The sequence below is a fragment of the Bidens hawaiensis genome, unplaced genomic scaffold, assembly GCF_021521415.1.
Source record: "Bidens hawaiensis isolate Kalapana, Puna unplaced genomic scaffold, B.hawaiensis_p1.1 tig00009159_1, whole genome shotgun sequence".
NCBI classification, from domain to species: domain Eukaryota; kingdom Viridiplantae; phylum Streptophyta; class Magnoliopsida; order Asterales; family Asteraceae; genus Bidens; species Bidens hawaiensis.
The window spans coordinates 276,713-290,809 of NW_027491673.1; the positions used below are offsets into that span (position 1 = coordinate 276,713).

Genomic DNA, 14,097 nt, shown 5'->3' on the forward strand with positions numbered 1-14,097 from the left:
CTTAACAATTATCGAAAATTAAATAACCTTTTGGTTTACTATATATAACCGTAGAAAAGTTATTCATTAGATCTAAATATATAGAATATTAGAATATGCTAAGAATGAGAGAAAATAAAACATTACAGATACATATTTCACATACATATATAGTGAACCGAAATTTAAACCTACTTACAATAATTAAGTTGATTATAATTCTCTAAGTGAGAGAATAAAATTGTACTTATAATATAAGCTTTATAACTCTTTATGAGGCATATATCACACATTATAGATTATTAAATGCAAACTCTAGATATGTTACATTAGTACTTGACACTATTGGATAAATTATGTAGTCTCATATATATTACTAAGAAAATTGTGAGAGAAAAAGGACATTCATTAGATCTAATTAAGTATGAATAACCTTTAATAAATGAATAATATTAAAATGAGTGGAACTAAAACATTTTCACATATATAGTAATATGAAAGTGAAACCGATCACACTACAACAAATATGTTGTTTAATTCTCTCAGCCAGGTTATAACATTTGTAATACATATAAGCTTTATAAAACCCTCTTCGAGACATATAGTTCATTTTACATTTTAACAATAAACTTCATGATATGTTGATATGGCTGATTACCTCATACTTTACGTTACTCCTTGTATTCAAAATATATATTGACTCGATTGTAAGACGTACAAAAAAATTGCTTGAGAACAATATAAAGGTCTCTTGAGTCTTTTAACACTCATATTCGGGGGTATCAATTTAATTGCTTTATTTTTAACCTTTTAGGGATTTTTAGGTAATGTCACTTTCAAGTTCAATCTGAAGTTCTTGTTAGAATGTGAGTGGGAATTTGTTGCAGAGTGATTTTGTAAACCGTTTCAAATGACTTGGCAAGTATATATGCCAAACCTTATAATAGATTAAAACGTTATCTGGATCATGGAAGTCCCAAGGTTAGAGATTATGATGAACGTATGGTAGCTCCTAGACATTCTAAACCTTGTAGTAGATTGTAAAGGTGTCTCATGTTTTTGACACATAAAATGATTTTAAAGCCTTAAAGTAGCTGAATCAAACATTTACTACATTTTTTAAAACATGGATTTGTTTGGCTAAAACACTTTATGCGTATGACAGTTTTACTAGACATAATTCAGGCTATAAATGCATGTATAACGAATCCTCTCAATACACATGTTACCATCATAACAAAGCTAGTAGTGTCACTTGTAGGCATACGTAAAATTACGGGTTGTCTGAACAGATTAATGTGTACATAGAGGAATACGTGGGAAGAAGTAGGCCTACTGAATGTTTTGACTTACTAGACTTATATGGTTAAGTATAATAGTCTAGATAATTGAGCAATCCTACCTACTTTAAACAAACCTCGGTGATTAACTAGATATCAACAAACAATTAAACTAGCCTACTTTTAATTTGCTATGTCTAAAAATGAAACCAAGACATGCTAAATTAGAAAATAATTAAAATTAAATGAACTAGGGAGACATGGATAGGTAATATGAGTGTAATCACACATGGCAAGTGAGGGATGGTACTATGGGTCCCAAACTCACAAGCTACAGTACATAATATAAAAGGCATTGAGATCCACTGTCACACTATTTGTTTTCCTAAAGGTTAAAAGTTAATATGATGGGTCCCGCCAGCACATCATTCATGGTCATGGTCATGATCATGGTCCTTGATTGAAAGCTTTCACAATATTATAAATTTGATTGGGTTTGTGGGCCATGTTGCCACCGGCCTACTAAAAGCATCATGTTCATGTTCAACCTTCTCTTCATGTCATGGCCAAACTTATCCCTCTTTTTCATGCTACATTCTAAAAACATTTTGAAGATCACCTAAAATAGGCTATCATTATTGAAATACTACAAATATAGTGATGTTACCAGACACGTCTCATATAAGTGATTAAAAGTTGAAAGAACCAAGAAACTGAATAGCCATGATCGAATCGATCATATCTTGACGATGAAGATCCTATTGGTTTATATTTAGTCGATATACGCTAATAGATCCTTAGACTTTCGGATTTGAGAGGAGGCGGGGAGGGTGACTGATCCCGGACAGATTGCCTTGGTAGTCCTGATTTTTTTTAAATATAAAATATATTCTTTTGAAAAAAAAAATATATGTGTATTTTTAGTGTTTAAATTATTCAATTCATTTAAACTCATTTTTATAAAAAAAATTTCACAATCTAAATCATAATATTTAATTATTTAAATCAAATAGAAATAACCTTTTATACTTAAAGACCCAATTTTTTCTCGAATCCGGCCCATAAATTTTAACGCTTCTTGAGAACATAAGTGATTCCTGGCTGAATTAAGTTTAGAATCATTAAAAATGACCACGATTTTTAAAGCTTTTGAACACAAGTTTTAATGTTTTATGTTTGAAGAAAAATATAGACTTTGCTAATATATATATCTCTATGGTATATATAGAAAAACTTTAATTACTTACGCCGATATAGCCAAAAACGAAAAACTATTCAGAGAGAAAAAAAATAGAAAAGATAATCTATAAAAAAAATTATCCAACTGTTTAACCCTTTTCTTTTTTTGGTCAAAAAGTTTTTATTTATTTCATTTACTAAATCTAACCCGGCTTTTGATCCTTTTATATTTCTTTTACTTCAAATATTTAAAACTATCTTCATCACCAAACATGTATTTGTTTGGAATTAGTATAGAAACCAGAAACCTATAATATAATGTTAACAATTAGACAACTCAATAAAAAAATTTAATAATAAAATTATTAAAAAGTATGAAAATGAAATAAAAAAAGCATGAACATGAAAACATGATTGTCCCGAATCCTACAACATGGATTCCACTCAAATAAAAAAGATGAAATCAAACCCATAGTTCACTACCCCTTTTACCATGTGAACTTCCCCTATCCCCATCCTACGTCTATGCTTTACAACCTACAATCACATCTAAATAATATTTTGAAACATCTATACATATCCTTGTATAAATGTCCATATTAATATTACAATATTCTTAATAAAGATTAAATCCATTTTATAACTATCATACCCAATTATACAAGCGTGTCCCAAATATGTCAGGTGTCCGTTATTAATTACCCATCAGGTTCATGGTATACCCGTACGGATGTCAAGTGACTAACACAAAAACTAATCTCAAACGGACGTGAAATATCATATACTCTCAACCACACTTATAACAATTTATTTGTTTTACTAATTTGAAGTGGTAGCAGCTTTAACATGCTATTCATTATGTTTTTTAAAATTATATAATATATTATTTAAATATCAAGCCAGTTAATTCTCTAGTTATAACAATCCAGAAATATATACAATCAATCGTATTTAGATAGACAACGCTCCAATTCATTGAAAAAAAAAGTGACTCACAACTACAAAATCGGCCATGTGTCTTTCTTTTAATCTTACCGTGCCAGCTTTAGAATACATATGTTCTTGTCGTTTAAAATATATGATGTCACTCGAATACCAAATATATGCAACACGTAAACAAATTCACGAATCTCATGTAACAATGGTAGTCACCATGTAGATCCGTCCGTAGACATCTTGCAAGTTATCTTTTGAGTTTCATCTAATGCTTGGGTCGTGTTAGTTGCTAGGACTAATTAAAATTTTATTCTATATTCAAACTTTATAAATAATAGGGTTTTGATAAAATACAAATAAAATTAACGTGCTAATTATAAGAATCATGTAGGGCAATTAAATATAGAAGTAGAGTAATTTCTACATGATTCTCACAATTAACACGTTAATTTCAGTTATACGTTAACTTTTCCCATAAATAATATAAGTACCAGATAAAAATAGAAAAAAATCAAAAATATATCTAAAACTACTCGTTTGATTTGTTATCATTAATAATATTTCAAGATTATGATACATGTGACTAGAAGCTAGACATCATGAATCTTACTTCTATTAAATATTTAGTATTTATTACGTAATATTTTATTTTATAAAATTGTATTGAACACCATGAAGTACTATAAATAGGTCTCATATGCCTCTTATTCCACTCAACCCACACTCTTTGTTCTATATTCTCATCATTCATATCCTCTCAACTCTCAAGGACTCCCAATGGCAAGTGTCGAGGTAATTTCTTCACTAGTTCTATGTTTATTCCATTTATCATCTATAACATTCAAAACTTATAACATCTCACTTAAAATATATTGAACAAATTTTTTACTTGTGTCTATCATTGACAAAGCAGTTTTAGAGTCAGATACGTAAATAACATATAAGAAAACATGTAACACAACATTTTTTATCCGTGACATGTCACGTGACACCTAGATCCACCACTAGTGGTTCGGCATATTGGCATGTTGGTTTTCCATAGAACTAACAACTTTATATTATGTAAAATGTTTTTACACATTGTTCTTAATCTTTTATGAATATTCCAGGTTGAATCTGTTGCAAACACCTTGCCCGAAAAGGTCGAAACCACCCAAGAAGCACCAAAAGAGGTGGAGCCAGTAGTTGATGCACCACCAGCACCCGAGCCAGCTGAGGTGGTGGAGCCAGCAGTAGAGCCAGTAGTTGATGCACCATCACCAGTCGAACCCGTTGAGACCGAGACAAAAGAGGTGGATGAGCCTAAAACCGAGGTGGAAGAAGTTAAGGTTGAGACAGCTGAAGAAGCTGTGAAAGAAACTGTGGAAGCTACTGAAGAAACTGAGCCCACCGTAGAGGCGGTTCCCGAAGAAACCCCTGCTGCTACCACGGAGGAAACTCCGGTGGCGGTTGTCGAAGAGGCCGAAAAAGCGGTGGAGAAAGATGAAACACCAGCAGAGGTTGTTACCACCACTGAAGTTGCAAGTGAGGAATAGAGTGTGTGATCTATATATTTGTTTGGGTGTCAAGTTATGTTATTTTCTATTTTTATTATTGTTTGGTTTCTATTGTGTAATGTTTAATATCCAAGTGGCAAGAATGATTAGATCAAAAGAAAGGGGTGCCACCTTGGATTTTTATTTTTAATACTAAGTTTTATTTTTATATTTTTAATTTTTGTATTGAACTTTTACCTTCTTTTTTTTTTCTTATGTTAAGCATAACAATAATAAAAGATTAAATGGAACCGATTACAAATAGTCATAACTATAGTTTTGTAGTATAATACCATCAAAATTCTTTTAACTCATATTTCAAAATATTGAAATAAAATCACTCAAATAATTCATAGCATCAAACGGATTAAACAATCGTTGCTTAGAATACCCAGTGCCGTCTAAGGCTTAGTACAAAATGATTTGTGTTCAATTCTAAGGCTTCGGCTTTGCTCAACGCACAACCAATGTCGAGCACCAGCTCAAAATATTTACCAACTCACGTAGAGGCTACAAATACTGTAATTAGGAAGACTGTGGCCTTACCGGTTTCAAAAGTAAGCTTATTCGGTCCACGGTCACCTCATGCCTTAAGTTTAAACTTTTAAGGCATAATAGAACATAGTGACGGTTTGGTTCTGGTTTACAACAATTAAAAACTATTACCGACGGTTTGATTTAAAAAATACTTTTCCAAACTGAACAATAAACATCCAGCAAGTCTTGAGAGTGGAGAATGGTAAATAAAATAAGACTCTAGAACTCAATACAAGATCAACAAAATCAAAAAAATGTCAACAGATAATCATGCCAAAATTTTGGTCAAACGTTCATATACTCACAAATACAATTTGCGTAAATATTTCAACCCTAAACCAAACGGCCTTTTTACCTCAAAATATGAATTAGCGCATTTTTAGCATAAGCATATGGCCAACTAATCATCATCTTCAGATGAACTATCTTCTTGTCTTCCAAAATCGTCTGCTGCTTCAGGTTCGTCCTACACAAATCGATCACAATTCACGTTTAGTAAATACTCAAATAATCAACTACAGGTGGCATTATTTACTTATAAATTGCCAAATATTAAGTAAAAAAAAAAAAAATGACCAAATTGTAAAAACTATGATTAAATGCACGAATGAAGAAAATATTTCATATTTTGAATATATTTAACGCGCTAATTATATATAAAGAACAATATCTTAGAGCAAATGAGTTTTGGGTCAACCCAACCTGACGTGCATTGACGCATACAAAATTAAAGTTGTGATTTCCATAGAAGATTAATACAAAAAAAAAAAAAAACCCATGAGGGTGGTGCTTACAGCTGCTTTATCCCAATCCTTTAGTTTAGAATTCGTCAACATATAGTTATCACGTAAAGGAGCCCAAGCAGGACCTTCATCACCTGCATTTCCACTTGTGCCAGCCTGTCTCACATATTAATGGTGGGAATGAGCGACTATGTAAATACATGCGTGTGCGTAACATATGTAAATAATCAGACAATCTATATTTGCAACACGTTTAATAAGTACAAAACCAATGTTTACAACTACGCGACCTATATTTATAATTACGCATTGTATAACTACACGCACGTTATTACACAACACATCAATATCTTTTTAAGAAATTTCGGATTTTTATAAAAAAATTTATAGAACTACTTTACTCAAATTAAAATGTAACTACATTTTCAATTTTATGGTATATATTTTATAAAAAAAAATAAAGTATATAAAACTAATTTGAGTACAAAATTCAATAATTGTAGGCTATTACCATTTTATCCTTCACAGCAATTTAAATTGTTTTGGGTATATGTCACTTATCACTTACATTTTGTATGTTAACACCACTTTGTATTTGATATATCTACAATTCTACATACACACACACACACATAAATGTGTGTGTGTGTGTTAGCGAGAGAGGGAGAGAGAACCTTAGCATCTGATCCAGATGGAGTTTTGCCCAGCTCAGAAAAGAATGTTTCTTTCCTCCGCTTTTGAATAACTACAAAGTCAAAAAAAAAGTCAAACCATCTTTCAATTGTTAAATCTTATTTAAACTACGAAAACCTAATGTTATGCAAAGCTCATGCAAAACAAGCGATGGCTAAAGTACATGCAAGTCTATAAAAGTTAATAGCAATATAAAAACCAAGTCAGCCCAAAACAATTCTCCATTGCATACCTTTAGCGTCTTTAGACCTTGATGGATTTAAACCTTTTTGTGCACTTTGAGCTTTGTTAACCTATAAACAACCACCAACATGATATCAAATTCATAATATATAGCTCACAACTAGAGGTAGCAAAACAAGCCAAGTTTGACGAGTTGGGCCAAAACGGGCCCAATTTTCCACCTCTAGGCATACATGTAACGAAAACAAAAATAAAAATCATATTCTTGAATTAGTGACTTACAGCATTAAATAACTTCACCACTAAAAGTTCCACCAACACATGAAAAAATGTAAATTAATTAGTTTGACAATCTAATAATACAAAGGTTTATGTTTCAAACATAATTAAACAAACTAAAAAAATAAAATAAAGTTTACCTCCTTTTGTAGCAACTCCTATGAGCATTTTTTCATGTGAGACTGAAAAAGCATCAGGCTTTACATGACCTTTCTCTTTTAACTATGTATTCAAATAGAATTCAATACAAATGATTACTAAAAGAACAAAATACATACATATAGATATATAAAAAACATGAATATATAAGTTAAAACCATGTCAAAATTTATTACCAAAATTTTCTCCTTTTTTGCATCCCCCTTAGTTTTCTTTTCAGAAGCTTCTGCAGCAAGCTTTTTTACTACAAGATTCTTGTAAGCAGACAACACAGGACCCTGAGAAAATATCAAAATTCATAAACAAATTATCCAAATTAAATAAATACATCGAAAATTGATGTTAATTAATATAATGATATACTTACAAGTACTTCATCCGATCTACTTTTCAATATTTTCTTAAACGCCTTTTTAAAAGACATGTTTCCTTCAGAAAACTTCATAATCCCGTGGTCAGCTACCTCATTTTCATCATCCGACACATCATTGTCCACATCATCACCCACATCATCATCATCACTGTCCATTTCCTCATCTGAAGATTTTTCATCTTTTTCATTATTTTTAATATGTGACGGTTTCTTTTCAAACTTCACCTGCTTTTCATTGATGTCGTCTATATCTTCATTATCATCACTATCATCTGAATTATAATCTCTTGCTTTTTTTTGAAAAAGTTTTTTCGTTTTTCCGTCCATTTTGACCTTTTGACCGCTGCCTTGAAACACTTTCATTTTCTTCTTGCCTTTACCCTTTTTGTGTCCTAACTTTCTCTTCCTCCGACCTTGTCCCGCTTCTTGCATTTGAACTTCTTCTGCCATTATACTAATCTTTTTGCTTAGCTTAAAACCTAAAAATATAATTATCAAAGTATTCCTAATTAGTCAAGTTTGTATACATAAATTAAGTTATCTGTACCACCGTCATAATTAAATATTCTACAACAACTGCATCAAACTTACAGATGAATAAGAAAACCATGAAACAGAGTTTGGAAGTTAGTGTATAACTCAATTTATCTCAAAAGTATTAACACTCGCAAACAATAATCATTTGTATAAAAACTATTGTTCATAAACCCAAATCCACTAAAAATCGTACTCAACAGTCACAACTGAAACTAAGTATTTGGTTATTATTCATTAACATCGATGTTTTCTCATATACTTCAAAGATTATATTGTGACATCCGAAAGCTTATACCGGAAAAAGAGCAAACCAGATGATGGTTTGAAACGAGTCAGTCGACCCGCGAACCAAACGATTTGTGTCCATTTTTAAACTCTTTGATTATAATCACTGCGTTGGATATGATTACAAAAAGCAATAAGAAAATAAGAACATAAATATTTCAATAATCTTTTCAAGCCATATACGTTACACTTGCCGGAAACTAGCATTCAACAAAAAAAATCAATTTTTAAAATGTTCTATGTGCATGTACAATATCATCAACTCAATTACCTCAACAAATGAATTATATTAAATATAAACTACTTTCTGAAAACCCTGACAATTCAAATATCTACTGGCAATACCTTAGGGGTGTTAGTTCATTATCTGGTTCGGGTTATTCGTAGAGTGTAGGGGTCCGCCCACCCCTATGAAATCTTTATTTAGAGGTAGGTAAATATATGTTAAAATCCCAACCGACCCCTAGGCGAAAACCAAATAAAAAGCTAATTTGGTTTTCGGGGTTTAATCGAATAAACAGAATTCAACCCCACAAACTTTCAACTCTGCTTAGCAATCTATTGGCATACCTCAAAACTAAACACAAGAATAATCTATTTGATTGTGTGAAATACATCTTACAGTTACACAAAGTATAATAATAATAATAATAATAATAACAGTAATAATAATAATAAAGCTAATACCTTTAAATCAAGAATCAACCAAGCAGCCAACAGCTATGTCGAGAATCAGCCGGACTGTCAATTTAGGACTGGATTTGTGGTTAGGGTTTAGGGTTCAGCCAAGAAGACATACAGGAAAATGATTATGAGCAATTCTGTAATGATTTGTTACTTTGTTGGGCTAATGAAATTGGGCTCATGGGCTTAAATTGGGCTGATTAATCGGGTAAATTCATAATACGGGTCGGGTTGTTTAAGTTTTTTCAGCATTTTTCATGGTCTTTACGAGTTGGGAGGAATATATTTTTTTTGTATGTTGAGAAAACCTTAGCTGAGCTCAGCTTGAGCTCGTGTGCGGTGCGGTGCCTTAAATGAGTTAAAGCTTGGATCGAGCTTGATTATTTAGTGTGAAATTAATATAATGAAGTAAAAAATAGTTTACACTTAAAAGTATACAAGTCTCGTTAAGGCTTGACGAGTCTAAACGGTCTTTCTATTTAAGGCTCGAACTCAGGTAGTTCGCACCCTGCTCAGCTTGTTTGCACATCTGGTGCTAATTGAGCCAATAGGAGTGTACTTTTAAGTTAAGCAGTACGTTAATAATAACAACAACAACAATAACAACAACAACAACAATAACCGTTTGATTAAATTGCAGTGGCGGATCCAGGAACTTTCACCAGTGGTGGGGGTTATGTTTGATATAAACACTCGGTTGTAACGGGTCAAAACAGGTCGAGTATAATGGATCAAAACATGTCGATTGTGTAAGTTCTGATTTTAAAAGCTACATTGCATAAATCAATTCAATTTAAAGAAAAAAACATGTAGAATGAATAGCCACTATGTCCGGACTCAGGAGCGTTGTAGTTGTATAGACCTATGTACGCCATCGTCAGTTACCCACTTACCCGTGCATCAAAAATATATATGCAGAAAAGTAAGAATTAATGCATACTATTGGTTTATGGGTTGATATTATAGTCAGTTCATTTAAAAAACAAGAAATTGATTTGATATTTTCCGTTTTCATTTGGGCTTTCTAAAGGCCGATGTGCATTCTTAACATTGTCTTGGAGACATGTGGATTTTTTTTAGATTTCACTAACATCTTAAGTTTGATGAGCCTATGTTAAATTGTATATTTTGTTTTCCTTTATATTACTACGAACTCTGGACTGAGTCTTAAAAAATAACTTTTATTAGATGTCCTTTATATTAAAACTATTATTTATTAATAATAAGAAGATAAAAATAACAAATTTATAAAGTTGGAGAAATATCTTAATAAAAAAACAAGTTACAACTATATTATGAAGAACTATCATTCTTTTAACCCTGTTATGGGTTTTATACAAAAGAAATAATATCTACTAAGTCAAACAACGGTCCTATATGTATGTTTGTTGAGCAGATCAATTAGACATTTTTTGTCCTTGTATTTTCTAGAGTGTGATTGGTATTTTTGATAACCTTTTTTTTAAACGACTTCGGATAATAATATTAAGATCTTTCGTGTGGGGGCATAGAAAGCACGATTCTAACACACAGTTTTAGTTCGTCTAGTGATATTTAATGCGGACAAATTTGAAGAATTCTTATGCCAAACACCACAAAAAGTGTATAACAAATAGAGTATACATATGAAATAAAACTAAGTATAAACTCAAAACATCAATACGAATATACATATACCCCGATCAATACAATACCATCACCAATCAATGAATCCTAAAGACAATGAAAGGATACAATGGAAAAAAAAGGTGATCTAATTACTTAACATGGCAAATTGGATTTTAATAATCTAAATTATAAACATTTGCCGACAATAATACTCAAAACAATTTACTGATTTTTACCGTATGATGCAAATTGTTTTTAAATGTCATAAATGAAAGTTAAAAGTGTCATTGTTCACTTTGTAAGTATAGATTATTATCTGCCACTGATCAATAGTTCTAGATACTAAAATCCAATTGTTATATAAAAGTCCGATCAAAATCATAGGTCAATCGAAAGGTGATCGAGTCAACCTCGACCATTAGTTGCCATGCCATATCCATTTTGGCCATTGCTACTATTAGTCATCTTTTCCGATTTTGTGGCTTTCTTCCTCCTTAAAACCACAAACCATGTGTAGGCTTCCAAAACCACTGCAATAATGGCTAACATTATGATAATGCCACTATAAGATCTCTTCCATATCTTTTCAGGCTGTAAAATATCAAAGCCTTTGAATATGTTGATGATTCCTAGAATGATAATGCCATAGCCAAGTGAATGGTGGTAGATGTTCCAATAAATCCTGTATTTGTGATCCTTCCTAGGCCTTACAAGCAACGCGATTACCTACACATGTACAACCCACCAAATCTTGAATTTGAACCCTTTTTGTAGTCTGGACGGGTTAAGTTCTGATCCAAGAGTTAGCCAGCTCTCTTGGATCAGACCAACAGACCAACAGGGAAAAACTAGGCAAAAAGAAGCTCGACATAAAACGAGTAAAATTTAGCTATAAATGGGTTACTAGTCATGTACCACTGAACGAGCATAAATATTTCTCAACTTTTGCAATTTCCAATCTTTCGGTTTCTAGTGTGTAAGAACGTGTAAGTCGCTTATTTTTCGAGTTTACATGTTTATTTACGTTTTAAATTTAAATATTAAATTACAAGTTGTCAATTTCAAATATTTGACATAAGTTAGATTAAATATTTGTCATGCAATGTTTTATTAACTTAAAATTTTATATTCTTTTGCCCTTTTAGTTGACCAAAGAATTTTCAAACATGGGTTAGCAATATATACATGTATATGATATATCAATCTAGAGGTGGTACCTGGAGAGTGGCCACACAAAAGAGGATTATGCCAATGATTCTGTGAGAGGTAAACTGGATGCCCGGAGACTGACCCCCTAGCCGGATTCCGGTAGCCCAACCAGCCATTCCAATGATGTATGCAGAAGTTTGGCAAGTCACATGTAGGTAGAACCATGCAGGGTCTACTGATTCAAACACTCTAATATATCTCGCCATCATAGCGCCGAGAGGCATCATGATCCCCCAACTTATCGCATTTAGGATACCGTGAATCTGCATATTTCCTCAAGCCGAAAAATCAATTACATATTTCCCTTATTAGCCAATCAATGACTTACATTAGAAACCTTTTTTATATATTAATTTGTGTATATTTGTATAAACATATACTATTTGAACTTACGTTTCGTTTCTTGGTTTTTATGCTTCGTGCTCCTGCCGCACTCCCATATTTGCCCGAAATGACATTTAGTGTACCCATAGACTTAATATTATCACCAGAAGTAGCATGAGGCATTGGGACATTATTTGTAACATGACCATCTTGCCAAACTTGATTCATTTTAGTGCTCACATTTTGTACATCCAAAGTGGCAAAAATAATAATCTCATTATTCGAATATGTAGCCGACAAGTCAGAAACCGGGAAACTCAGTTCACCTTGTTGCAACTGTGTGGTACTACCTGTAACAGGTGAAGTGTAAACCTTCATCTTGCCATTAGATTGTTGGAATGCCACAAGTGCTTGTGAGCCAGCCATGCCTTGAGAAGTTGGATTGATGGCCCATGCGACCCACCGAGAAGAACCCACATTCGTGTGACGGTAAGCGATTTTGAGGGTTTTGGAAGATTGGTTGTATGTGTAATGGAGAAAAGAGTTTAAAACTGGGAGGTCATTGCAAGAAGTGAATATTTTGTTGCTTGCAAATGCATAGTTTGAGCATGTTTGAGCAAATGATGATGTAGACACAGTTATAATTATAGTAAATGACAAAACTACCCTTCTTAACACAAACCTCATGGGAAATTGATTCATTTTTTTTATCAAAACATATACAACCACAACTACAAGAAGCCTTGATTATGAGGAAAGTATGAGGGAGAAAGAGTTATAGTAATGTAATTATAGGCAAGTGAGTTGAAGTTGGTGAGGTAATGAGTTAGGTTATAAGTTTGGTAAGGAAGGTTCTATTTATGTGACATTTGTTAATTTGGTGAGAGTTTGATAGTTTGATTGATGAGTAGAAATTAGAAAAAGGTGTTTGTTTGTTTGCTTGTATTTGAAACACAATCACAACAACCGTATATAACCAATGCCAACCTCTAGGTATTATAATTAATGTATTATCGTTAGACTAGTTTCGCCTATGAAGTTAATGAATCGAGTTGTTTTTGAGGTACTCGATATTGACTTGTTAAAAACTTGAAATCGACTTAGAGTTTAAAATTAAACTAAAGCTTGTTTAATAAATTTTTAACGGTCTTTTCTTGTTTTTTTGTTTATTTAATTTGTGTTAAACATCAAAAAAACCCTTCAAAAAATAAACATGTTTGTTTATTTTAAAATTAATGTAAATAGTATTGTACAACGACTGTGTATTAACAGTGTTCGATAGGTTTAATATTTAATATATTTTGTATATCCGTTATTTATTAAATATTGTATTTTGATGAATTACGAATCTCGGACTAGTTAAATATAATCCAAACCTCTAGCATAAAAAATACATGTTTAAACAAAAATTGATCGAAGTTCTACTTCTAAACAAATACTCCATATCCTAAAAACTAATTAATAACATTATATTAATCTACTAGTTTGAGGCCCGTGTATTACACGAGTAGTTCTTGAAAATAAAATATTAAATAAATAATCAGTATACAAGAAAGAATAAACCCGTTAAATAC

The 14,097-nt window shown here is 31.9% G+C and overlaps 3 protein-coding genes across 3 annotated transcripts; 1 reads left to right on the forward strand and 2 right to left on the reverse strand.

The window, feature by feature from the left end:
• The first annotated feature begins 4,016 nt into the window (after positions 1–4,016).
• Positions 4,017–5,008, forward strand: LOC143531326 (uncharacterized). Its single transcript, XM_077026646.1, has 2 exons — positions 4,017–4,166; positions 4,484–5,008. Exons 1-2 carry the CDS (start codon positions 4,152–4,154, stop codon positions 4,907–4,909), a joined length of 441 nt encoding a protein of 146 aa, XP_076882761.1. The 5' UTR covers positions 4,017–4,151; the 3' UTR covers positions 4,910–5,008.
• A 659-nt stretch (positions 5,009–5,667) lies between these two features.
• Positions 5,668–9,515, reverse strand: LOC143531327 (uncharacterized). The gene is made up of 9 exons (XM_077026647.1): positions 9,386–9,515; positions 7,871–8,355; positions 7,680–7,781; positions 7,485–7,566; positions 7,348–7,367; positions 7,115–7,175; positions 6,864–6,934; positions 6,241–6,345; positions 5,668–5,912 (listed from the first exon to the last, which is right to left on the reverse strand). The coding sequence occupies exons 2-9, from the start codon at positions 8,324–8,326 to the stop codon at positions 5,847–5,849; spliced, it is 963 nt and encodes a 320-aa protein (XP_076882762.1). The 5' UTR covers positions 8,327–8,355; positions 9,386–9,515; the 3' UTR covers positions 5,668–5,846.
• A 1,848-nt stretch (positions 9,516–11,363) lies between these two features.
• On the reverse strand, positions 11,364–13,270 carry LOC143531328 (cytochrome b561 and DOMON domain-containing protein At4g17280-like). Its single transcript, XM_077026648.1, has 3 exons — positions 12,593–13,270; positions 12,208–12,462; positions 11,364–11,716 (listed from the first exon to the last, which is right to left on the reverse strand). Exons 1-3 carry the CDS (start codon positions 13,223–13,225, stop codon positions 11,396–11,398), a joined length of 1,209 nt encoding a protein of 402 aa, XP_076882763.1. The 5' UTR covers positions 13,226–13,270; the 3' UTR covers positions 11,364–11,395.
• Between the last annotated feature and the right edge of the window lie 827 nt (positions 13,271–14,097).